General features: G+C 35.1%; 1 protein-coding gene across 1 annotated transcript in view; it reads right to left on the bottom strand.

Moving 5' to 3' along the window:
* Nucleotides 1-26,859, bottom strand: part of Prp16 (ATP-dependent RNA helicase l(1)G0007) — an 84,483-nt gene that overhangs the window by 48,945 nt on the left and 8,679 nt on the right. Inside the window, exons 6-10 of the mRNA XM_069832042.1 lie at nucleotides 24,305-24,519; nucleotides 22,634-22,819; nucleotides 17,948-18,268; nucleotides 12,859-13,101; nucleotides 6,097-6,243 (exon numbers count right to left, since the gene is read on the bottom strand). Coding sequence (XP_069688143.1) covers nucleotides 6,097-6,243; nucleotides 12,859-13,101; nucleotides 17,948-18,268; nucleotides 22,634-22,819; nucleotides 24,305-24,519 — 1,112 coding nt within the window. The remainder of the gene's footprint in view (nucleotides 1-6,096; nucleotides 6,244-12,858; nucleotides 13,102-17,947; nucleotides 18,269-22,633; nucleotides 22,820-24,304; nucleotides 24,520-26,859) is intronic.

Genomic DNA, 26,859 nt, shown 5'->3' with positions numbered 1-26,859 from the left:
TTGTGTTTGTAAAGGGTGCGGCAAAACATCCTCCCTAATTTAAAGTTTAAATAAAAAACAGATGGATCAAAATAAGGAAACTTTATTAATATGAATGGTATCTTAACAGTGGGAAGTTTTCATTTTTTGAATAACGTGTCTCTCAAATGGTGTCCTTCACTATCAATGCATTGTTGAATGCGACTTCGGAAATTCTGCATCACTCTAACTAGCATTTCTTGAGGAATAAGACCAATTTCTTCCTGTATTGCATTTCTCAGGTCTGGTAAAGTCCTCGGCCGATGTTTGAACATCTCAGCCTTAAGATGCCCCCCAGAGAAAAACATTGCAGAGTGCAAGGTCTGGTGATCGTGCTGGCCAGGGGATGTCGCCACGTGAAGAAATTAAGTGTCTGGGAAACCTCTGTCTCAGGACTTGGAGAGAAATCTGAGTTGTGTGAGAGGTGGCTCCGTCCTGCTGAAACCATACCTGGTCAATCTGCAGCGCATTGAGTCTTGGTGCCAAAAAATTGTTGATCATAAAAGAGTACCGCTGAGAGTTCACTGTCACAGTAGCACCATCCTCTTCAAAAAAGTAAGGACCAAGTATCCCGACTCTTGCAACCGCGCACCATACAGTAACACGGTCATTATGTAGAGGTTTTTCATGAAGTTCACGAGGGTTCTGTCCACTCCAGTATCGGAAATTTTAATGATTCACGCATCCTGATGAGTGAAAATGTGTAATGCAGATGCTGAAGATGCTGTGGTTCCTTTTAGTGATGAAGCACGATCACCAGACCTTGCACCCTGCGATTTTTTTCTAAGGGGGCATCTTAAGGCTGAGGTGTTCAAATATCGGCCTAGGACTTTGCCAGATCTAAGAAATGCAATACAGGAAGAAATTGATCTTATTCCTCAAGAAATGCTAACTTAGAGTGATGCAGAATTTCCGAAGTTGCATTCAACAATGCATTGATACTGAAGGACACAACTTGAGAGACACGTTATTCAAAAATGAAAAATTCCCACTGTTAAGATATCATTCATATTAATAAAGTTTCCTTATTTTGATCCACCTGTTTTTTTTTTTAACTTTAAATTAGGGAGGATGTTTTGCCGCACCCTTTATGTCTTGTTTAGCATATTTTGTTTTGGTATTTAGGGGCTCTGTATACTAGAAAAAAAAAAAAAAAGAATAAGTAGAATAAAAATTATTCGTTGAGCGAGGCCATGCATGAGCCTAATATTTCTTTGTTGTTAAGTTACCAGTCTCTGAATTTAATAAACAATGTTCTGTTATGTTGAAAATGATGTCGGGATCTGTTGAAACCGAAATTCCTTCTGGAGTTGTTATTAAAGCCAAACAAGCTGAAGATAAGCTGTTGCCAATTAAATAATTATAAGTAAATAAAGGGCATATTTTTGACTCTATGGCCTATAAAAGTTTTTTTGGGCCCGCAAAGTTATAATGGGCTGTATTACATATATTGTATCCCATATCCATGGAGAAATTTGACAATTATGGACTAATGTACTACAAATAAATTTTCGATATTTTGTAACTTCACAGATGCCTGCTTCAGATAGTAGCATATGTTAAATTATTGTTAAATGCTACTTTTTTTTACATTTTGACTGCTAAATCTTTAAGATTTACGTTAAGTTAGTTGGTGAGGGCGCAAAACTGTTTTCAGCCCATTTACATAACACTACCTAATTACAGAACTGGTTCTAGTACATTATAATATGCAATGATTATTTATCTAAGTGTAAATGCTAAAGTCTTTCAAGTAAAGATTAATACACATATTTAATTTAACTATATAACTTTCTAAGAAAAACGCAATGAAACGAAAGAGAATTTCTGCTATATTCTTCACTAATCCTTTTTATTGTTAATTGAAGAAACACGCCTTCTTATATAGAAGTGATTCAGCTTCTATTCTGACAAAAGATTAGATTACTGTCCTGTCCCGTTTGCAGAATTTCTCCTGAGCTTGTAAGATAGTCTTCCTTTTCCAATTAGGACATCACAAACAGATCATTTGCTATCCAAAAATGTAGCCATTCAGTGAAAACTTCATTCTAAAACTATAGTAACAATCCACGACATGTTCCATTCTCAATAATGAAAACCCAAAGTCAAGAGAACAGATAAATCTGTACTGGGAAGTAAGGTGAATGATATGACTGTACCACTGGAAACGAACAGATGAACTACCTAACTGTTTTAACCATTTCACAACTCAGCCATAATATTACTTCACACCAAAAACGGAGACGAAAACAAAAACTAGCAAATAGATGTTTCCAAAGAAGACATGATTATGTGCTTCCGCTTACACTCATATAATATAATTTCTCATCAGAGAAAAGATTGAAGCCACACCCAAAAGAATAATGAATTAGATGATTAGCACGCATTACAAGTTACTGTACATCAGTTTCTTTCCTACTAACTATTCCATTACGTGCTACTATTAAATTCTAAGAAGAAATGTCATGAAAATGATATGCACTTTCTTATTATATGATTTACGATTTTCACAGCAACCCAAGTTTTCTTTTATCATGATGCAGATGAAATTCCTGTTTATAGCTTATTTTCTAGATTCTAGAACATTATTTTCTAGATTCTAGAACTATCATTCAAAGGGCAAACAAAGCTGAAAACAATAACTATGTACCCAAGTAAGATGAACTACTTTCAATCTTGGAGTTAAAAAAAAAACATTTTATAATTCCAAAAGATAATACTGTATATCTCTCTTACTAGATTATGAATTATTAAGCATCCCTGTCACCATAGTCACAATGCTCTTAAGTCACACACAACTTTCAAGCAGTGCAAGCCTGCTTATTCTTTTCTTTAACAGTGGAAGTGCATGCAGTTTAAATTTACTTACTTACTTACTTACAAATGGCTTTTAAGGAACCCGAAGGTTCATTGCTACCCTCACATAAGCCCGCCATCGGTCCCTATCCTGTGCAAGATTAATCCAGTCTCTATCATCATACCCCAACTCCCTCAAATCCATTTTAATATTATCTTCCCATCTACGTCTCGGCCTCCCTAAAGGTCTTTTTCCCTCCAGCCTCCCAACTAACACTCTATATGCATTTCTGGATTCGCCCATATGTGCTACATGCCCTGCCCATCTCAAACGTCTGGATTTAATGTTCCTAATTATGTCAGATGAAGAATACAATGCGTGCAGTTCTGCATTGTGTAACTTTCTCCATTCTCCTGTAACTTCATCCCTCTTAGCCCCAAATATTTTCCTAAGAACCTTATTCTCAAACACCCTTAATCTCTGTTCCTCTCTCAAAGTAAGAGTCCAAGTTTCACAACCATACAGAACAACCGGTAATATAACTGATTTATAAATTCTAACTTTCAGATGGTTTAAACTTACAGAATGTAAAAGAAACTTCTTGCTTTAGTACGAAATTTAATTTTTCTTCAAAATTACAGGAAAAGCTAAAAGCTCTACAGCTCTTTAAAAACAGTCAACACTATTCAGTTTCATTTATTTTAAGTTTTGAATATCAATAAACTTCATCAAATTAATTTAAAAAGCAAAAACGAAAAAGGGAAATGCCGAAAACATAATGATTATAATAGAATTTTAATCAATCATTTTTTTTTTGTAAAATGCTCTAAATTTCACAATTTCATGAAAACAACACCTTAATAATGTAAAGCATACTACTGAATGTTTTCACGGTTAATAATACAAATGGATTAGTGTACTTACTTACTTAGATCAGCAAATTGATCAATCATTTCAAGGTCAACTTTTTAATAAACTCTAAAATTGCTATCATGGCTAGAAATAACAATAATAAAACTTAATTGCATTTAATTATCTTGTAAAATACCATATAAATATACAGCCATGACAATTTCAAAGTTTTAAATTTCTAATACGATTCTCATATAAGCTCTACTGGATTAGTGTACTATTTACTGTTCACAGTAATATCATAGATTTAAAGCACACAAGAGAACCACGTTCATGAAAAAGGGCTTCAGGGAAAATTTCAAATTTTTCAGCATTTTTTCACCCATGTTGAATTTTGACACTCAATAACTTCTGCAGTTGAGATAATTGTTAAAAATAAAATACTAGTATTATGTAATATAAAAAAAAAAAAAAAGGCATTGGGGAGGCTTGAAGGTAGAGCTCCAAGCTTACATGACCTCAGCACTAAAATGGGGTGGTGTGTGTGCCAACCCTTTTACCCCAGTAAAAAAGCCAGTACTCAATTTGTAGGAGGATGAGTGTATCCTGGGGTTATTCTGTAAGTTTTGGCAACCAGAAAAATCCAGCCATCATTAGAGATTGAAATATGCTACACTACAGTTCTACAACAAAATTTATACCGCATCTTGATAGTGGATCACAGGGAAGTGTGTAATCTGGCTCTGAAGAAATTATGGGAACAGTTACGTATCTCAATGAAAAGTGATAACATGAACATTTAATAAACTACTCAAAATTAATACTCCGTTACGTTATGAATATCCATTACACAACACAACAAACACAAAATGTATCTGATAAAATAATTCCATATTTATTTACATACTCACATACGCACATATATGGCAAACACACAGGTGCAAAAGGGTGACGAGGAAAAAATGTATACTGTATTTAAGCTCACTGCATTGTACAGTATGTGTAAGGGCTGTTCCATTTCAAATCAACCGAAATATAGAGAAAATTGACCTTGCAATTTTTAAATACAATGAAACTTTTTCTGTCCATAGACAACTGTGATATAATGCTTTGTGCAAAGTTTGAGGCATCAGAACTTCATAGTGTTTAAATTAAAAATATTTAAATTTATCGTATTTTCATAAAATTAGCAATTTTAAACTGTTGTGGCCCCGAAACCCTTTCACCCAACGATCAAAATTATGGTTTATTTTGATGCTGAGAAGTTAAAGTTTATATTGAAATGTAAACAGTTTTTCTTACTTTTTATGGAAATGGAGAAATTTAGATTTTTCTTCATTAAGAGGCCTTTGCCCAAGAAAAAATATGTTTAAAATATATGGTTACATTCCGCATTGAAAGTACAAATAAACACATATTTTTTTTACTGGTGCACAGTTGATAAGAAAGTATTGAAAATATCAAATAAAGAAAATAAATAGTACGCGCGTGAACTAACCAGCTGACTGTGAGGCGGGAGCTAGCCGAGACAAGCAAGGCCAGGAGACAAATACGTGATGTTTCGTCTAGTAGCACATAGCTAGGCTAGGTTTATCACAAGTTTTCATAAACACAGGAGTAAAATGACGCCCAAAGGTCGCTTATCTTCAGCTCTCGGCCAGTGTGTGCGGTACTGCGCAATTCAAGTCCAGGCGTGTGAAAATAATTTATTTAATACCCTCGAAACTTATTGCCGAGCCACTAAGTAAACAATGCCGAATTCCTCTTAATAATGCAAGGTTTTTTCTCAATATTTTTTTACATTTTTACAAATGACCAAAAAGCCTAAAAGCAAATAAAATCAGATTATCTGTCTCTCAGTATGCAATAAAAATAAGGATTACTTCTTATCACAACCTACCAAATGTCTGCTTCAAAATGAGCTCCCGTTCAATGTTCTGCAGTAAATGGTTCCAGAGTTCTGAGCCCTGAAAGAGGCTTGTTTTTATAAAATACGCTAAATTTGTCACTCAATAATACGAAAACCGTTTGACTTTCTATAGTACATTTTTGAAAATGCACTCCCCTCAGCATGTTGTATAAGTAGGGAAAAAATTAGAGCATAAAAAATGCGAGGTTTTTTACTGATCGATTTCATAATATATGGAATAGCCTGTAAGTGCTTAAGGGATATATGTAAAAGCATACGGAAAACTAAATATACGAAAGCACTTTCTTCTAGAATAGTGAGGAAAATACTTAGCATGAGGTTACATTTCAGATGCTACAGATGAATGACAATTACTATGGAAATTATGTCCTTGCTTAAATACACAGGAATACCAAAGCAATAGCTTTAGTAGTGACGAAATCAATGTGTTATAATGGAGTTTCTTTACAACACAAAGCTCGCTGCAAAAAATGGCATTTAATTGCTTCTTTTTACTCACCTCTCGTAGTAATCCAAAGAGAACATCAGTGCTGAGAGAGCGTTCATGGGCTTCATCCATAATAATGGCACTGTAGTTGTCCAGGTCTGATTCTCTAAGAGATTCCCGTAGAAGAATACCGTCTGTCATGTACTTGATCATAGTTTTCTGTGAAAAAAATAAGTAGTACGAAATTTGAAATGATAATTTATTTACTTTGAAAAACTAAATCTACTTATACTGATAATAAATCTGTAGCCGAAATTTTTCTGGTAATTTTCGATTTTCCAAAAGTAATTGGTCCTAACATATACAATTAACCACCCTCAAACCGAAAATCCCTTTTTTGAAATTTTTGTTTGTATGTCTGTCTGTCTGTCTGTCTGTATGTTTGTTACCTTTTCACGCGATAATGGCTGAACCGATTTCGATGAAAATTGGAATATAAATTAAGTTCGTTGTAACTTAGATTATAGGCTATATGGCATTCAAAATACGTTATTTAAAAGGGGAGTTATAAGGGGGCCTGAATTAAATAAATCGAAATATCTCGCTTATTATTGATTTTTGTCAGAAAGGCATATGACTCGGTTAAGAGGGAAGTATTATATGATATTCTTATTGAATTTGGTATTCCCAAGAAACTAGTTCGATTAATTAAAATGTGTCTCAGTGAAATATACAGCAGAGTCCGTATAGGTCAGTTTCTATCTGATGCTTTTCCAATTCACTGTGGGCTAAAGCAGGGAGATGCACTATCACCTTTACTTTTTAACTTCGCTTTAGAATATGCCATTAGGAAAGTTCAGGATAACAGGCAAGGTTTGGAATTGAACGGGTTACATCAGCTTCTTGTCTATGCGGATGACGTGAATATGTTAGGAGAAAATACACAAATGATTAGGGAAAACACGGAAATTTTACTTGAAGCAAGTAAAGCGGTAGGTTTGGAAGTAAATCCCGAAAAGACAAAGTATATGATTATGTCTCGTGACCAGAATATTGTACGAAATGGAAATATAAAAATTGGAGATTTATCCTGTGAAGAGGTAGAAAAATTCAAATATCTTGGAGCAACAGTAACAAATATAAATGACACTCGGGAGGAAATTAAACGCAGAATAAATATGGGAAATGCCTGTTATTATTCGGTTGAGAAGCTCTTATCATCCAGTCTGCTGTCCAAAAATCTGAAAGTTAGAATTTATAAAACAGTTATATTACCGGTTCTTCTATATGGTTGTGAAACTTGGACTCTCACTTTGAGAGAGGAACATAGGTTAAGGGTGTTTGAGAATAAGGTGCTTAGGAAAATATTTGGGGCTAAGCGGGTTGAAGTTACAGGAGAATGGAGAAAGTTACACAACACAGAACTGCACGCATTGTATTCTTCACCTGACATAATTAGGAACTTAAAATCCAGACATTTGCGATGGGCAGGGCATGTAGCACGTATGGGCGAATCCAGAAATGCATATAGAGTGTTAGTTGGGAGACCGAAAGGAAAAAGACCTTTAGGGAGGCCGAGACGTAGATGGGAGGATAATATTAAAATGGATTTGAGGGAGGTGGGGTATGATGATAGAGACTGGATTAATCTTGCACAGGATAAGGACCGCTGGCGGGCTTATGTGAGGGCGGCAGTGAACTTCCGGGTTCCTTAAAAGCCATTTGTAATTAAGTATTATTGATTTTTGTGAAATATGTTACATAACAAAAGTTTCTTTAAAAATGATTTCTGATAAGTTTTGTTCTCTGAAAAATTTTGATAGGACTGATATTTAATGAGATAAATGAGTTTTAAAATTAAAATAACTGCCATCTAAGGCGGTGTATTGAAATAAAAAACAAATGACTTCGTCTATAAGGGGCCTTGGACACAACAATCGAAAGCTATGAAACATAGCCTACAGACAATGTTTCTGTGTTTGTATGAAGTAATATCAGAAGCTAAATTAACCGATTTGTATAATTAATTATTATTTCATCATTGGAAAGTGTAGTTTCTCTGGATGGGCATAATGCTATAATGTTATTACAGTAACTTGTGAGTGAATTGAGGACAGGTAAGATTAAAATAGCTTCTTATGCACAGAAAACTTGATAGGTTATTCTGTATATTCATTTCCTGTATTTCTTAAAATAATGTTTATGAACATATTCATTTTTATCTCAGAGAATTAACGAACAATGAAAGTGTATTGATTTAGTATGCAGTAATAGTACGTTAACTTAGCAATCCATTATTTTAAAATTCAAATTTTAACTATGCTCAATTGAATCGTGTTAAAATACATAAAATACATATGCAATAAATGCAATGCAAAAAAATTGGGTAATGAGCCAAGCAGATTATGTTGCGCTGTTGTAAAAGTTGTTCCTCCTGAGATTCAAGAGCTCCCACAACAAATTAAAAACTTTCTAATTCGAGTACATCCGTTATCAACACACTTTTTCATAATATAATATAATATAAACATAATAATAAATCTGTAGCCAAAATTTTTCTGTTAATTTTCGCTTTTCCAAAAATAATTGGTAATAACAATTAAGAAACATGTTAAAGGAATTGTCATTGCACCAGATGAGTGGTCTCTGGATCAAAATGGTCGCATTTTAATATTAAATACAATTTAAATTAAGTAACATATTAAACGATTTATCATTCTATCAAACACGAATGTTCCCTGGATCAAACGTCCTATTTTAATTATGTAATTACTTTATATTTATTTCTAATGGGTGCAGCGGAGCGCACGGGTACGGCTAGTTGCAAATAATTTTTTTTAGAAAACTCCAAGCTTTTAAAGAAAGATAATTTAAACTACTTTAACAAAAGATAATATCACGCTATTTGTTGTGTTATGGGTGAGGCAGGTCATAATGATCCAGCATTAGGGTTGCCAACCTTCTCGTATTTCCCAGGATCTCTTGTATTTGTTCCTAATTTTTAACAATCTCCCAGCTCCCTTATTTTTCTTCTCTTTGAGAACTTTCCCCTTATTTTTTTATATTGTAAAAATCTTTATTCTAAACATTTTATTTTGCCGTGAATGATGATGAATTTTGTTGTTCAAGAGATACATTACAATGTGCAATCTTTTCAGTCTAATGATTGCCAGAAATAGGTTTTAGTGGTCATCTGTTTAAAATTAAACAATATTAATGTTATTTGGAAAAGCTGGCTAGTTTTGTTCTAAGCATACCAAGTTGTTGTTGTTGTTTTCTAATGCCAGGCGTTTGACAATAAAGTCATTTGACCTCTTGCACTCCAATATTTTTCAAAGATATTATCATGACCAGCCACTGAAGCACAGATTTTGAGGTGTTCCGAATCCATTTCTTGGTTTGAGTTGCACAATGGGCAGTTAGGGGACTGATATATTCCAATTCTATGCAGGTGTTTGGCCAAACAATCATGGCCTGTTGCTAATCTAAATGCAGCTACAGACGATTTTCGTGGTAAATCGGGAATTAACTGTGGATTTTGATGCAGAGAGTTCCATTTTTTCCCTTGGGATTGTGTTATCAAATTTTGTTTGTTGAAGTCTAAGTATGTAGATTTAATAAATCTCTTCACAGAGTAATACGTAGATTTAGTAACAGGTCTGTAAGTAGCAGTGCTGCCCTTCTTTGCTAAAGCATCCACATTCTCGTTTCCCAGGATTCCACAATGGGATGGTATCCATTGGAATACAATTCTTTTATTGAGTGATATTAATTGAGAGAGCATTTTAGTTATTTCTGCTGTTTGAGATGAAGGTGTGTGTTTAGAAACTATTGATAGAATAGCTGCTTTGGAGTCTGACAATATAACTGCATTCCTAAATTTATTGATGTGGCATAGAAGGTTCCTGAGACATTCACTTATTGCAATGATTTCACCACCAAAACTTGTTGTTCCATATCCAAGAGATCTATAAAGTGAGAAGAGACAGCACGTAACACCTGCACCGGCACCTTGTTCTCTGGAGATCAAGGATCCGTCAGTGTATAAATGAAGCCAGTTTTGTGGAGGGTACCAAATATTAATTGTCTCTAAAGACAATTGTTTCAGTATTTCAGTGTTTACTTCTGATTTCAGTATTTCTTCTGTTAAATTTAGATTATATTCTATATTTAATAGAGTTAAAGGGTTTGGTTTAATTTGTAAGTTTTCTTTTAAATTCGGAATATTGATTTTCTGTTTTAATTCTTGAACAATGGATATGAAACTTTTTTGAGTTTTCAATCTACGGAGAGGACTGTATGAATGCCAATTGTTTCCTGGTAATCTGATAAGTTTTTCATATTGAATCAGTGCTTTTTCTTCTATTGTCATTTTGATGCTGTTAATATTAGTGAGGAATCTCATAGAATCTATTGGAGTTGTTTTGATTCCATCAGTAATGAGTCTGAGAGCTTGGTTTTGAACATATTCTATGTCGTTTATGAAAGGTGAAGTAATTAAAATTTCTCCGCAGTATGTCAGCACTGGCTGTATAAACATTTTGTATGTAGTGTTCAAAGTATTCCTAGAGCATCCCAATTTCTTTCCTGCTAGTCTTTTTAGAAGGGAGAATCTTTTACGAGCTTTTTCAGAAATGTATTTCAAATGGATGCTCCATGTTAACTTACTATCGAAAATAACTCCAAGATATTTGGATTCATAAGTCCTAGGAAGGTGTTGGCCATTGTATTGGATATTGAATTCTCTTTCTTTTTTACCGAGTGAAAATATTTGGTAGTTACTTTTGCTTAAATTGTCATCAAATTTGATGTACTCCATTCATGTAGTTGATTTAGAGCTTTAAGAGCAGAATTTTGAATTTTGTCTCTATGTCTGTAAGATCCGGAAGTCCACAAAACTATATCATCTGCATATAATGTAAATTACTTTAACGAAAGAGATTATTAAAGGGTTCTAATTCATCATGTTATAAGTATTATGTTATGGGTGAGGCTGGTCATTATGATCCAGCACTATGACCCCTGCTGATCTACTGTGCTAAGGCTAGGCGCATTCTTACCCACACAATTCGACTGTGCTAAATGTCCTTATGTATCTAAGTTTCATGCAGGCAACCTTCTTGTCCCTAACTAACTCATCTGTAGGTCACCAACCAGTGTTGGAAGAATGGTATAAAAATGAGAATGGAATGAATATTGTACAGAATGATACTAATGTCTATAATGAGGAAAAGGGAGAACCTCGAAATAAACATAAACTCCAATCCTGTCTACATGGATTTTCAAAATGAAAAGTCCCAGCATTGACTGAGACACAAACCCAGATCATCTGCGTGATAGGCCAATAGTCTAGAATCTCAATCATGCAGCCACTGCAGAGGCTATTTCACCATAACTCCATTACGTTTGTAACAATATAAACCTTTCGAAAGTAATGTTCGGGAACTATTAAAAAGTATTACAGTGAAACCTCGCTTATAATTTTTAAGGGAAATTGCTACAATAATGTTTAAATGGAAAAACGTAGAAGTGAAAAAAACAGTCATTTTCAATTGGAATTTAAATTTATTTAATCATAATTACATCACTTCAGACAGTAATACCAACACAATTAAAAAAAATACACTTGTATCATCTTATGAGTTGTGAATCAAGTTGAAACTATTTGATGCTGCTTTGAAAAACCAGTAAATTTTAGTTTTCTTTATCGATTTTGCTACACAGTCACTCATCATCAGATTATAAGACTTTTTTCTAGATAGTAAAAGTCCAATCTGCATCCTTTTTGCAGTTTCATGGCTAGATCCAGCACTTTGTACATTTTCCCTTATTTTATTTTCATTATCTATTATTGAATTTCTACTTATTCATAAGATTACTAGACCTTTTTCTATTCTTATGTGGAATATGGGAGTCCCAAACACTGATCAAGATTCTTCTTTATTTTATTAGGATTATTCTTGACCTGATCTAGAATTTCTATTTTTTCCTGGAGAATTAATGATTTCTCGAGATTTTTTTTATTTATTGGCAAATAAACACACACGTTTCTCCTCTCAAAGACGAAAGCAGACTAAATAGCAAATGTAAGTTATGCATTGCCAGTTATGCAAAAAAAAAAAATTTTACCAATAAAATCCCCATGACAAAAATATCCAAAACAGGGCACAAAAAAAAAAAAAAACACGTGTTCGTTATGTTTGTAGACCTGAGCCACACTTTGAACTTTGCCAGTCGGAATAATTGTTGCCTTCTTATCTTCTGAATATCAGTATTACAATAAACAACTAAATCAGTGGAATCATTTCAAAATAAAGAGACCAGTGCATGTTGCTTCAAACAAACGAAAAAATCTACATCATTGTCATACTCAATCCTTTCCCTTTCAAAACAAACAAAAAAGGTAATGTATAAATGAGTGAATTTCTCATATAGAGACAGAAAAAAATAACCCACAAACATGAAAACATAGAGACAAAATTTTGGTGCCTTAAAAATTTTGCATATGAACACAAAAATCGTGTAAGCGAATAACATATAAGAGAGGTTCTACTGTGTATTACACTAGTTAATATTATTATATTCCAATTATAATACAGATTCTGACTTTATCTGAAGTCTAGAAAGTGAAAATAAGTCTTATCTTACTCTTACTTCAAATTAACAAGATAAAAATGTGTACAATTGAGCATTAACGAGTGCCAAATAGTTAAATAATGACAACAATTATATCAACTTTTATCTTAATATAGCCATTGAGAACCAAAATAACAACACTGATTAGATGATCTGACCATTTATAAGAAATAAGTGTTCTAAAACACTCATGCTCACCTCTGATGTACAATCTTCAAATCTAATGGCATAGCCCACTTCGTCGCCGAGATGTGTGCCCATTTCATCTGAAACTCGTTTAGCTACAGACATGGCTGCAACTCGACGAGGCTGTGTGCAACCAATCATGCCGTAGCGACTATACCCGTCCTCGTGAAGGTATTGGGTGAGCTGCGTTGTCTTGCCACTTCCAGTTTCACCCACAATAATGACTACGTTGTTTTCTCGAATGACATTTAACAGCTGAAAATGTGAAACAAAAACTAATAAAAAGCCGAACAAAATTACGGCAGTGAAGGAAATGTTGATGCAACCTGACTTTCTATAAGCATAATCGAAGACGGATTTAGCTATAAGCTAAGCAGGCTACATCAAGAATAGTACATTTTAAGCAATGGTAACAGTCTGGAGAAAATAGACTTGTACAAAACAATTAATCAGTTCACTCAGCAGAAGGCAAGGTGAAAGTTGAAATTCCAATTATCTCTTTAAAATAAATTCAGAATCCACAAGCCTACTTTCTTATTACAGGAAAAGGGAGGGGTAAAAATTATTAAAAAATAGGCGGCAATTTTATGTGTCTATGGGCAGTAGAACTGTAAATCAGCCATTAAATATAATAAGAAACCTTACTGTTACATCACAAATTTGTAACTCTAGTAAGAAATCTGAACTAAATAGAACAGCAGCTATCTATCTTGCAATAAGGCAATGGATTGGTGAAATTTCTAATTTCTATAATTTTACACCAATTAAAGTGAAACTTTTACCACAAATTTCTTACAATGTGGGTAAGTAATACACAAATTTTCACTTTGGTATTCCGATTAGTTTACTTACAATTAAATATTTGTTGTTTTTTTAATACTGGATTATAATTGTCCCAATTTTCAAAGTTTACATAATATTACTTTAAATTTATATTTAATTTATTCCTGATAGAAGTATGTAAAATATGACACATGCTTTTCATATTCTTCCAATTACTTCTTGAGAAAAAAAATATTTTCAGTTTTTTAAAACTTATCACATTCTCAACACATGATGATTTAAATACTTTCAATAGCAGAAGAAAACAAATTTGTCAGTTTACTTCACATGCTTTTGTGGACGTCTGTGCTTAATTTCACTGAGATTGGAGAAAGACTGCATTCATTAGAGCATTTCGAATGTTACAAAATGTTGACAATTGGAAAATCGAGAAAACAAGTGTCAAAGTACAGCATGTATATGTATTCGGAACATCTCAAAATCTGTGCTTCAGTGGCTGGTCATGATAATATCTTTGAAAAATATTGGAGTGCAAGAGGTCAAATGACTTCATTGTCAAATGCCTGGCATTAGAAAACAACATAACAACAACATATGATAACTATTGCTCTGGCCCTTTAAATTCGTCCTGAGGAGCTTTAAATTGTGATATGGCCAAAATAAGCACAGATATAGAAAACTGAAACATTATTTTATTTTTTAGAGTTAAAAACAAAATTTCAATTTTTTTAATGGTTTTCTCGTTATTTTCACCGATCCATAGCCTTAAGAATTTTTCATATTTTATTTGTAAATTTATAACATATTTTACAAAAACACATCTTTATAAAACAATATAATTAACAGAATAATAACCTGCATTAAAACCCTTAAGTGAGCCAAGTTAGCTCTGTTGACAGAGTGTCAGATTATGAAGAGGAAAGACCAGGTAAAGGAGGAATTTTTCACGTCATAACTAAAAAAAAAACTCTGGGGTGTACTCAGCGTCATAAAAGTGAGCGCCAGGTCTTTTTTTTTACTAACGGCATGTACTTGACATGTGTCAATCACTCAAATGTCGCCATCTAGAGGGTGATGCACTGAAGCTTGTAGTTCTTTCAGCACCCCTGGTGCACCATTCGAGGCAAACAGCAATGATGATGATGATGATGAAGATGATTAATGGAGCAATGGTGGAATGCCAGTAGAGGAAAAGGAGTACCCTGCAAAAACCTACCACCGAACACTGTTTTTGTTCACCACAAATTCCAGTTGCACCCACCAGAATTCGAACCTGGGTTACCAGCAAGGAAAGCTAACACACAAGCCATTTGGCTAATGATGCACTACACCAGGTCTTTTCTGAAAGAAAATGGCAGTAAAAGTATGATACTGGATCACATGGTCTCATTCTAGTATTGAGATCAAAGAAATATTGGAATTCTACCTTTCTACCTCATTATGCACCTCAGTGACACATTTACAGGCATCATTAATCTATCAGAAACCATAAATATATGGTCTTCAACAAGTGTACGTGTAGACAAACACGTTCCATTTAGGTTAGGTGATATTTAATTCTAAAGCAATCTTATTGTGGAAAAACCATTTAAAACAACATCTTGAATAAATCATCTGTTCCCTATAATCTAGTTTCAATTCAAGTAGCTGATTAGATATGATACCTTTGCTATACCACAGATGATATGTGAGTACTTCCTCATGGAACAAGTGTGGTTAATTTGACATTAGGAACAGGAGAGAGACACAAGAAAAGCACTCTTTACAAAATCTTTTTTCACGAAAATTTCAAAGTGCACCTGCCATGATTGAACCAGAGTCACTAAGAGCCAATTATCCATTATTTAACTAATGGTGTGCCATGAAATTGAATTAGGTGTCAGTAATTTCAGTGAATACCTACATCATTAGAAAGACCTACTACTGCAAAAAATAAATTTTTTATATACAGTAAAACCCTGATAAGACGCTGTTCAAGGGACAGGATGTAAAACGCGTATTAACTGGGACCATGTATTAGGCGGGTATACTAATTTTGACTTATATACAGTATCTATTACCATTTTTCTTTATTGAAATACATGATTCATGAAAGGTAATACAGTATTATTCCATTATGTAATTACTGTACTGTATGTCAAAGACATTTACAATATATACTGTACTTAATTCTTTCAGAAAAAAAGTCATTTATAGTTATTTGCCACGTGCGTGTTCTCCAAGTCCTCATGTTTACCACACGTCAGTTTCTGCGATTACATCCTCCCGACGTCGCAGCTGTAGTGATTGAGTCGCGATTTTTTATTATCATTCTTAATGTCGATGATGGGATTCCTAATGCATCAGGGAGTTGTTTCTGAGTAAGAGTACTGTTCTCATCGTACTTTCGTAAGATTTCCAATTTTTCCGACACAGAAAGCGCTTTTTGTTTAACACTCATTGTAATCACATTCACAGACACTTCAATACACTAAAGGACAACAAACTGCCCAGCAAAAATTTCCAGAATTTTATTATGGCCGAGTGAAGAATGCTGTTTGAGAGAGAGGGTTAGCAAGAGCGTGAGGTATTGTAACTGTATGTGGGCTTTAACCACGCAGGTAAGAAGTCGAATAAGAGAGCGTAAAAAAGAGGGTGGGGTATACTAAAGCATGAAGTATGAAGGTTTAAATGCGCAGGTAAAGGGTCGAATACCAATACTTTTCAGGTTAATGGCACCAGTGAGTTCAGTGACCAAGATGTTTCATTGCTGTTACAGTACATTGCTGAAAATTACTTCGAAAATATTCCACAAAAACAGAGTATTATGCGGGACTTGAGCGCAACAAACGGGGTATTTTATAAAGGCATTATATATGAAATGTGCAGGGACCGGACAAAAAAAGCGTATTACACGGGATAGCATAATAGGCATGCGCGTCTTATCGAGGTTTTACTGTATATTCAATGATAATAGCAATGTGGCGTTGTTTTCCAATGCTCAGCTAGTCTGTAACGAAGGCATTTGCCGAGAATAGTAATGTACCCACACATAAATCCCTACAGGGTGAGCCAAACCTAAGGGACCAGCAATCCTGCCGTCTGGTAGGCAGATCGCCTGCTCTTGCTGATAAAATAATTGCCATTTCACAGCACTACAGTCTGGCAAGTGATCTTCTGCATAACTAGTGAAATATTTATTTAAGGAAATGGAGAGATTCTTACTTTAATTCCAGAGTACTTGCTCAAAATGTCCTCCATTACGTTCTATACACATGTTGCAACAATGTGTGAAGTGCTGGGACAATCATAGGAGTTCGTCCTCACTAATATTATGTATCAGCAGTGTCATTTCATCCCTATTAACACACATTAATCTAACAACATAATGTTTCGATGGTTGTGTACAGTCTCTAGAAAGTGTGGTCCAAACTTGCGTAAGCCCAACTCATAGAACTTCTTCATTAGATACGTTTCAATGAGGAAAATGCACTGCTGTACTGTGTATCCATCCATGGTTAAAAGTAAGTACAGTAAAACCCCGTTTTAATATTCTCATTTTAAAGAATAATTATCACTAAGAATAATGTAATTAATTCCCACTTTTAATAAAACCCAATTTAAGAAATATCCGTTTGTAAGCAATATTTTTCAAGTGGATTTTGTGATAATGAGGCTCAAAATATCGACCTGCCTTTCAATAATAAATAGTACCGGCATATTCAATAGCATATTTCAATCGATAGTAATGTGGCGCCATGTGGCAGCGTTATTCTTTATGGTCCTGCTTTGCGTTGCTTTCACAGAATAGTTGCTTTGCTTGCTTTGTTCTCACGAGTCGTGTGAATCCTGTTTCCAAGTATTTTTTGTTAGTTCTTGCATCATTATAATGGCTGCTAAATGGAAGAAATTAACTATTGGACAGAAAATGAAAATAATAAGGGATGTCAAGGCTTTCTGAAATTTTCTGTCACCTAATTCCTTGTAAGAATTCTCTCTTCACTAATAAAACTTCATGCTTACCATCATCCCTATCCAAGTAAAATACTAATCTTCTTCGAGATAATCAGCTGTAGATCTAGCCGGCATTTTGTTTTACTATGTCTGCTAATCACTGGATCTCCTCTAACCGCTCGAATATGGCCGGTTACAGATTACCATGTTTAACCTCCTTTTTAAGTTCTAACTGAGGTTGATTCACTGTAAAAATACTTAACCAGGGGTTAGGTGGCAATTTTAACTGAATGTTACACTAACCAACATCGATGCTGTGGGCATTAACTTGATTATTTAATATTTCAGTACACGACAGAGAAAATAATTCATTCTCACAACTCACCTCTTGCCTTACAGCGAAGACGGGCAAATACCTCCGCTGCTGAAGAATAGTTTTCTTCTTAGAAAACTCGCTGGAAGCCTCAGCAGCCTCCTGCATATGATCAGCGAACTTTTGGTCTGTTTTGTAATCCGTTTCATCGTCTGCATTCAACCTGTCATCTTTCTCCTCATCCTTCTTGGGGACACCCATTATGTTGCCAATTGTGGTGCCCGCTATTTCCCAGTGCTTCTTCTGCGCCTTCTTTCTCTCCTTCTGCTCTCTAAATGCTCGCACAAGCGCTGAGCCTTTCCTAGCAACCATTGCCATATCTGATGTTGCATCCTGTTTTATAAGATTAGAAAAGAATAATGTTTAGTAACAGATTTGTTTCTACAGCAGTTTCTGACGATTTGCAACTGTCATGAGTATGCAGACATCAACTTTTCTGCTCGTAAATTCCAAGTGCACATGCTTATGACAGTTGCAAACTGTCAGAAACTGCTGGAGAAAAAAAACCTATTAATTGTATCTGTTAACTTTAGAACACATCTATGCCACATCAATAAATTTAGGAATGCAGTTATATTGTCCGACTCCAAAGCAGCTATTCTATCAATAGTCTCTACACACACACCTTCATCTCAAACAGCAGAAATAACTAAAATCCTCTCTCAATTAATATCACTCAATAAAAGAATTGTATTCCAATGGATACCATCCCATTGTGGAATCCTGGGAAACGAGAATGCGGATGCTTTAGCAAAGAAGGGCAGCACTGCTACTTACAGACCTGTTACTAAATCTACATATTACTCTGTGAAAAGATTTATTAAATCTACATACTTAGAATTCAACAAACAAAATTTGATAACACAATCTCAAGAAAAAAAATGGAACTCTCTGCATCAAAATCCACAGTTAATTCCCGATTTACCACGAAAATCGTCTGTAGCTGCATTTAGATTGGCAACAGGCCATGATTGTTTGGCCAAACACCTGCATAGAATTGGAATATATCAGTCCCCTAACTGCCCATTGTGCAACTCAAACCAAGAAATGGATTCGGAACATCTCAAAATCTGTGCTTCATTGGCTGGTCATGATAATATCTTTGAAAAATATTGGAGTGCAAGAGGTCAAATGACTTTATTGTCAAACGCCTGGCATTAGAAAACAACAACAACACAACTTTAGAACACAAGTTTATTTTCCTAAATTATCTAATAAATAAGGACAACAGACTCAACTACACAAAATTTCTAGGACTTTTTATAGACTCCAGTTTAACATGGGATAAGCACATCGAATACATATGCACAAAGCTATCAAGAGTTTCATATTTGTTAAAGAAATTAACGACTTGCGTTTCTCAAAATTATTTAAGATGTGCCTACTTTTCTTTCTTTCAGTTGATAATCCAATATGCCCTAATTTTCTGGGGAAATGGAACCAAAATTGGAAGCGTCTTGATTTTACAAAAGAAAGCCATTAGAATTTTATGTAAATCAAACTATCTGGAACATTGTCAGCCACTTTTCAGACAATCACGGACTTTAACAATCATAAATTTGTACATATATGATCTAGTACTTTACACTCTACAAAATATCGACAATTACTCATTAGTGGCCGATATACATGATCATGAAATTAGAAATAGTGAACAAATTAATATTCCATATTGTAGATTACACAAGAGTAACACAAACTTCTTAATTATGGGGATGAAATTATATAATAAGCTCCCCAGTCAATATTATAAATTACCAATCAATAGCTTCAAAACTAGATTTTACAACTGGTTATTAAATAATCCTTTTTATTCTGTTGCTGAGTTTTTCAGCACAAATTTGTATGAAATTGTATTTTAATAAATAAGTTTAATTGCAATTTAGTTAGTTTTCTTTAATTTAAAAGTTTCAAATTATTTCATGTTTTCATTGTATTATTTAAATTTTACTGTTTCTTTTATTAGTGTTTTTTAAAATGTATTTATATGTTTTTCAATGTATTCTGACGAAGCCTAAAACTGCATGTCTAATGGCCAAATAAATTGAATTGAATTGAATGGGTAATAAACCTTAGACATATTTTTTATCGTTTTTTAATCAAGTTTTGTGACTATGCACTCTTTACTGAAAAAGAAATTAATATGACAAGAAAAATTTGACTTGCATAGGTCTTTGATCACATACAATGACATACCAAATTAGACATGATCAGAATACAAGTGTTTCAATGCCAACACTGAAACTAATCTCTTATTATCTGTAACATTGCATAAATCATTTGCTTTTGTCATGGATTATTCTGTTATAGTAAAGGGAAGATTTAACGCACAAATTAATGTTTTCTTAATACCCCCCTGCAGGGTTGCCAGACATCCTGATTTCCTAGGATTGTTCTGGATTTTAATGGTGTGTCTTGTGTCCTGGATTGAGTTATATTTGTCCCAGAATGTCAAATTGGAAAAATACAATGTTTGCTCATTTCTTTAAAATTCCTTATTCATTTTTTCAAGACTCTGTCCAACCTATGTTCAACATCGTCATTAACGTCACCTGTTGTCCCCTATCAGGATGTATTGAAATAAAAATTATAATACTATAGTATGTATTAGATACTATACAAGATTTTTATTCTTTACTCTCTTTGGAAGTTGACTTATTACTGATAGGATTTAAACAATGTATCATTAATTTTTCTCTATGTGTCAGGCTGTTATATGACATTAACTTTTTCGGACTTTATCATTAATTCTAAGAAAGTTTCACAATGTAACAAAAATGTAACAACATTATGTTTGGGTCCTATGTAATTAGTTGAAATACATGAAGCGAATAAAATCAGTTGTATTGCAAACTGAATTATTTAAAATGTGTAGTCATGTTAAAGTACACATAATCACCTGTCCTGGATTCCTGATGAGAGAATCTGGCAACCCTGTCCTATGTTATTTAATTATCATATTTCTATTCATTTTTTTAAGCTTATTAGATCTGTAACTCATGACTACAAGCATGTCATGATTTAGAGTTCAGATTTTTATATAATACGATACATATTTTATTCCTTTATCTAGAAACCAAAAATACATACATATGATGTCATGGAAGGTACAGAAATGTTTCCTTCCACAGTGTACTGTCATAAGTTCAAGGGCGTTTGTTGGGTGTTGCATGCATGCAGTTCACCTCAATCTGCTGAGAGCTACTGAAAGGATTACTCATTTGTGCGTAATGTAGTGTAAGTTATAGTGTTATTTGTAATTGTTTGGGTTGAGAACAATGAAGGAATTACTCATACACCTTATTGGTGGTGCCACTTATGAGTAGGGACCGGATTTTTATGTAATATCAAGGTGTGAAATATGTACATATTTATATAAGAAAAATAAGCTGAATATGTACCAAAATATGTAAAATCATGAAAATATTTAATATCAATATCTGGCAGGTATAGGATAGGTAAGACTCTCCAGTTGTGATTTCATAGGGCACCCGACTTTTTTACCGTACACTTGACACATTACTATTTTTCCATCTGTAGTGAAAGCTTCGTCCATCGCAATCCATGATTTTATTTTTTGTTGTTAGGGTTGAAGATACAGGGGCCATTAGTTAGTTAAAAGCAGTAGCTAACTCACTTGCACTTTATCCTACTAAAACTAGAGAACTGAGTGAAATGAATGACACAACAGTACTGCAAGCACTGTTTCGCTTTACTGGATTAGGAGAAAATAAGAGGAGATGTAGGACACATGCATTTTAGCTGCTCCCTGTAAGAAACAAAGTACCTACTAAAACCTCAAACTATAGGCATTTACAAACTGTTGTTTGAAAAGTGACATTCCTGTCTCATTTAGAAGGGTAGGATTATTCCAGCCGAGAACCATACTTTCTAATTGCTCGGAAAATCCCATTTCCGTATAGGTCTACTAAATTTAAAGTAAAGAGGTCAAGCAATAACCTGAAAAGCTATTTATTTTAATTTTTCAACATCTTTCCAGTTTGTTCCTTTACTCCAGCTCCTTTTCAAAAGTCGGCTACTTTATTGCGGCTCATGTCAGACTTGATATGGATTTTCCCTGGAAGGAATAGGACGAGGGTGGGTAAGGCTGCAAATTGCATGGGAACGGCTTGTTAAGACGTGTGCAGAACAATTATAGTTCGAGACAAATCATGTTGTACTCATCCCACTCCACCGCAAGAAGACAACGCTACTTTCTGAGTGATTTTTACAATACAAGATAGTTGTATGAGAAAGGTTGCCTTTTGTTCACTCATATTTACATGGGTGGTATGGGATGAGTGCCTCTACTACTTCCTGGAACTAAGGACGTTATGTTTCGTCTCCAAATTTATATTTTCTTGGGTAGGTAAAAAGGCTTTTTAAATCTGTGTAATTCAAATTGTAAACTTCCCCAGCAGAAGTTTTTTTTTTTTCTTTTAGAAAAGTAAAAGTGAATATGTAGATTTATGTAATACCAAGCCATAAATTGTAATGTGGGGTAAATATGTAAACATATGTAGTATCAAATTTTAATATATTGATGGTAATTACAAGATTCGCAAAGACTTGTTATTTATATGCGGTTAGGTTGAAAGGAACATAATATGTAATTACATAAAAATCTGGTCTCTACTTATGAGGTTCTAACCTGTCTTCGGAGAGTTCACTAAATAACAACATCTTACAGTATCTTACCTTAACAGGGACCACAGGTTCAGGCTGTTTTGTGAATACAATGCGGCCATCAAGAAATGGCGGCACAATGTTGTGTACCAAGAGATGAACTCTGTCCACGCTTTCCTCATCAAAATCTTCGTCCACATCAACAGAATGCACCACACCACTGGTCAGCATTCTGTTTCGTTCCCATAGTTCATTATCCTGGAAATGACAAATGTTAGCTGAGTTAAAGTTTCTGTATGAAATATCGAGCCTTGAGATTTTATTCAGCTTTCTCTTGTTCACTGAATCATCCATAAAATTACAAGGCCTGTCTAAAATGTATCCGACCTTAAATTTTCCCGCGCAAAGTAGTGATTCTAAGGCGGCGCCACTGTGCACGGTGGAAGGAGGAACCGTAATGCGCATGCTTGAATTTTTTCACCGCATTCGCTTGTGCCAGTCACTGGCTGGTGGTCACCAAGTAAGGTGCTGTTCTAAGTGTTTGTCAGATTTAGTTTTCTCGCAAGATGACTGAACGAATTGAGCAAAGATACTGCATCAAATTTTGTCAAAAGCTTGGTGATTCTCAAAGTCAAACAATTCGTAAGATTCAGCAGGTGTTTGGGGAAGATGCGATGGGTGTAACACAAATTAAGAAGTGGTTCAACCGATTCAAAGATGGTCGCACATCAGCGGAGAGTGAGCAGCGTTGTGGCAGGCCCCAAACTGCTCGGAGTGCAGCTGTTGTTGAGAGGGTGCGAAATTTGGTGATGGCAGATCGTCGTTTGACCGTGCGGGAGATTGCCAAAGAGGTTGGAGTGAGTAAAGATTCTGCACATGCAATTTTGCGTGATGATTTGAACATGAACCGAGTGGCTGCGAAATTCGTGCCCAAGTTGTTGTCCCCGGAACAAAAAGACCTCCGTCGTGACGTTGCACAGGACCTTCTGGACACCGCCAACACTGATCCTGGGTTTCTGAACACCGTGATAACTGGAGATGAGTAATGGGTGTACGGGTACGACCCAGAAACAAAAAGACAGTCGTCGCAATGGAAGCATCCCGAGTCTCCAAGGCCGAAGAAAGCGCGGCAGGTGCGAAGCAAAACAAGGTGATGCTGACTGTTTTCTTTGATGTCCGTGGAATTGTGCATCACGAATACGCACCGGAAGGACAAACGGTGACAAAGGAGTACTATCACGATGTTCTCCGGCGACTCCATGATGCAGTTCGGCGCAAAAGATCAGACATGTGGACGGCGAACAACTGGCACTTGCATCACGACAACGCCCCCGCACATTCATCCCAATTGATCCACACTTTCTTGGCCAAACATGGAATTACAACCGTTCGCCAACCTCCCTACTCTCCAGACCTGGATCCTTGCGACTTCTGGTTGTTTCCAAAATTGAAGACACCACTGAAAGGATCCCGTTTTGAGAGTAGAGAAGAGATAATGCGGAACGCGACGACGGAGCTGAACACCATTCCAAAAGAAGACTTCCAGAGGTGTTTCCGGCAGTGGAAGGATTGGTGGGCTAAGTGTGTGCAAGCACAAGGGGCCTATTTTGAAGGGGATTAGGGTCCCAACCCCGTCAGGTATTTGAAATATTTTTTCTGGCTAAAGGTCGGATACTTTTTAGACAGGCCTCGTATATGCCTAACCCATTTTTTTTAATTACCCAATACAGTATATTCACTCACTTTGTTTATTTGCCGCTGCTGAGCTGACATGCGTTTCTTCCTCCTTTGTTCTAACTGCTCTTCTTTCTTCTTCGTGTAGTCCTCACTCAGGTTAGCAAAAGGGTTGTTATCATCGTCATAACCTTCGTCTATTGCGTACCATTCTCTGTCTAGCCTCTTCTGTTCCTCTTCCCACAACTCTCGATCTTCATTTGAGGCCCACTGAAAATCATTCTCTGAAATAAAGATAAAGAATTTCATTACAAAACTCAGAGGAAAACAGGTTTCTATTAAAATAAATATAGCAAATAAATAAATCGAAGGAATCAAAATTTAACATTGCCACAGTATACATCACATATTCATTTGTATGAGGTCTCGCCCACCTCATTGAATATTACACGACTACTATTTCTGAAGTAGCTAGCCAATATGTATTATTATTATTTAATACGAGAAAAATTCGTACCAGCACCGGGAATCGAACCCAGGACCTCTCAACTCTGCGCGCTCTTTCCAACTGAGCTACGCCGGGACACAATCCACGGCACCGGCTGAACCCCTCTCGTAATGCTTTTTACAGCCTTACTACCTGCATTTGAGACGATTCACGTCATATATGCAGGAGCGCATATTTAAATGACTTTCTCGTATTAAATAGTAATAATACATATTGGCTACTTCAGAAATAGTAGTCGTGTAATATTCAATGAGGTGGGCGAGACCTCATACAAATGAATATGTGATGTATTAACTGTTAGCAATTGTCACAAACTGATGTTGAATATGGCCACAAAGTCATATAAATATGCGCTCCTGTATATATGACGTGAATCATCTCAAATGCAGGTAGTAAGGCTGTAAAAACCATTACGAGAGGGGTTCAGCCGGCGCTGTGGATCATGTCCCGGCATAGCTCAGTTGGAAAGAGCGCTCAGCGCACAGAGCTGAGAAGTCCTGGGTTCGATTCCCGGTGCTGGTACGAATTTTTCTCGTATTAAATAGTAATTGCCACAGTATGTTTAGTTTATCTTTCGACAACAATTAAAAACAATGTGACTATAACATTACAGACACAAAGCCAACTTAAATGCAAGCAAACACAATAGTTCTGCAAACGTAATAGTCCTGTGTAAAGGAACATCAGGAAAAAACTTAAGCAGAATGAAATAGTGTACTTTCTACCAGTTCTGGTGTACGTGCATGCATGTGTGTGTGTTTTTTAGAAGGGCTGGACATCATTGAAGATGATTCTGATCCATTTCTTCCTGAAGACAGTACGATGGACAAAGTGGAGAAGAAAAAATTCCAATTCTGTTCAAGTGTTTTGAAAAACAGTCACGCCCCGTGAGTAAACGAAAGGATGCAACTGTACTTTTCTTATAAATGTACCACAAATGACTACTGTAGATAAATATAAATTTTTCTTAAGAATTGGTAATGAACATTTTGAACTTCTTTGAATAACACATGTTTTGCAAACCATTGCAGATCTTCTAGACATTCTAAGATTTCTTTTGAATAGGACTCTTCCTTTTCTCAGAATGTTTTTGTGGTCTTTGAAGTTATGTTCCACAGTCAAGAGTTGGTTATTTTCTATTATTATTAGCTCTCCCACGTGTCAAAATTATAGGATATTTCTTGATACATTGGTATAAAGGACATAAAAGAACAGGATTTTTTTGCAGCCAAAATTGTAACAGTTATGTCATTTTTATCCTCTGGTCATAATAGTGTAAATTACTTTTATATCAAAAGCTTTTTGTTTGATGACGTCTTGTAACAATTTTTCATTTTGAATGGATTTCGACAGACCATTTGAACAACTGTCGAGGGAATCTTTATATATCAGGATTCAGTTTGAACAATCAACTGTAATGCAAGCCCTATTGTGTGAAGTAATCTTATGATGTACATATCCCAGCTGTGGCGAGAACGTGACTCGCGAAACATTGTGGCTCGCAGTGAAAGCTGTGCATTAGCTTGCTTCTAACCTCCGCCAACCCCCACCCTCTCACTCACTGGAGTCAAACTCCGTTCCATTTGTATTTGTCTCTGACCTGCGAGTGGTATATGTCTCTCTCGAAACCATGTACGAAAGTTCACAAGTAGGATGGGAGGACGCATTTTTTGCTGTCAATATGATGAGAATATTAAATGTATGATTTGTTCACAAGTATTACGAGGAAAACGGTTGTATAACATAAAACGGCATTATACTACATGTTACTGATAAAACATTAAAAGGTTAAGTGTTATTGTTATTGTTATCATCATCATCATCATCATCTCTGTACGTCGACCCTTTTTCAGCAGATGTACGAATAATACGGTTAGCTCTTCAATTTGAACTCACTGATTTACTATGTGATGTCAAATGAAAGCTAGATGTAAGGACTTGACAAAAGTTGAACTTTCAAATCTTTGCCAAAAAATAAATATCCGAAGCTTCGTTCTTTCGCTTGCTCTGTTGAAGCCATGTTCGCTACAACTTACGTTTGTGAAAAATTATTTTCAACAATTAAAATAGTAAAAACCAAATTTAGATCACGACTGACAGACAAATAGCTTTGTGA

This window comes from Periplaneta americana, chromosome 7 (genome assembly GCF_040183065.1).
Source record: "Periplaneta americana isolate PAMFEO1 chromosome 7, P.americana_PAMFEO1_priV1, whole genome shotgun sequence".
NCBI lineage: Eukaryota > Metazoa > Arthropoda > Insecta > Blattodea > Blattidae > Periplaneta > Periplaneta americana.
Note: the sequence above shows the minus strand (reverse complement) of the source record. Positions and strands in the feature narration are given on the sequence as shown.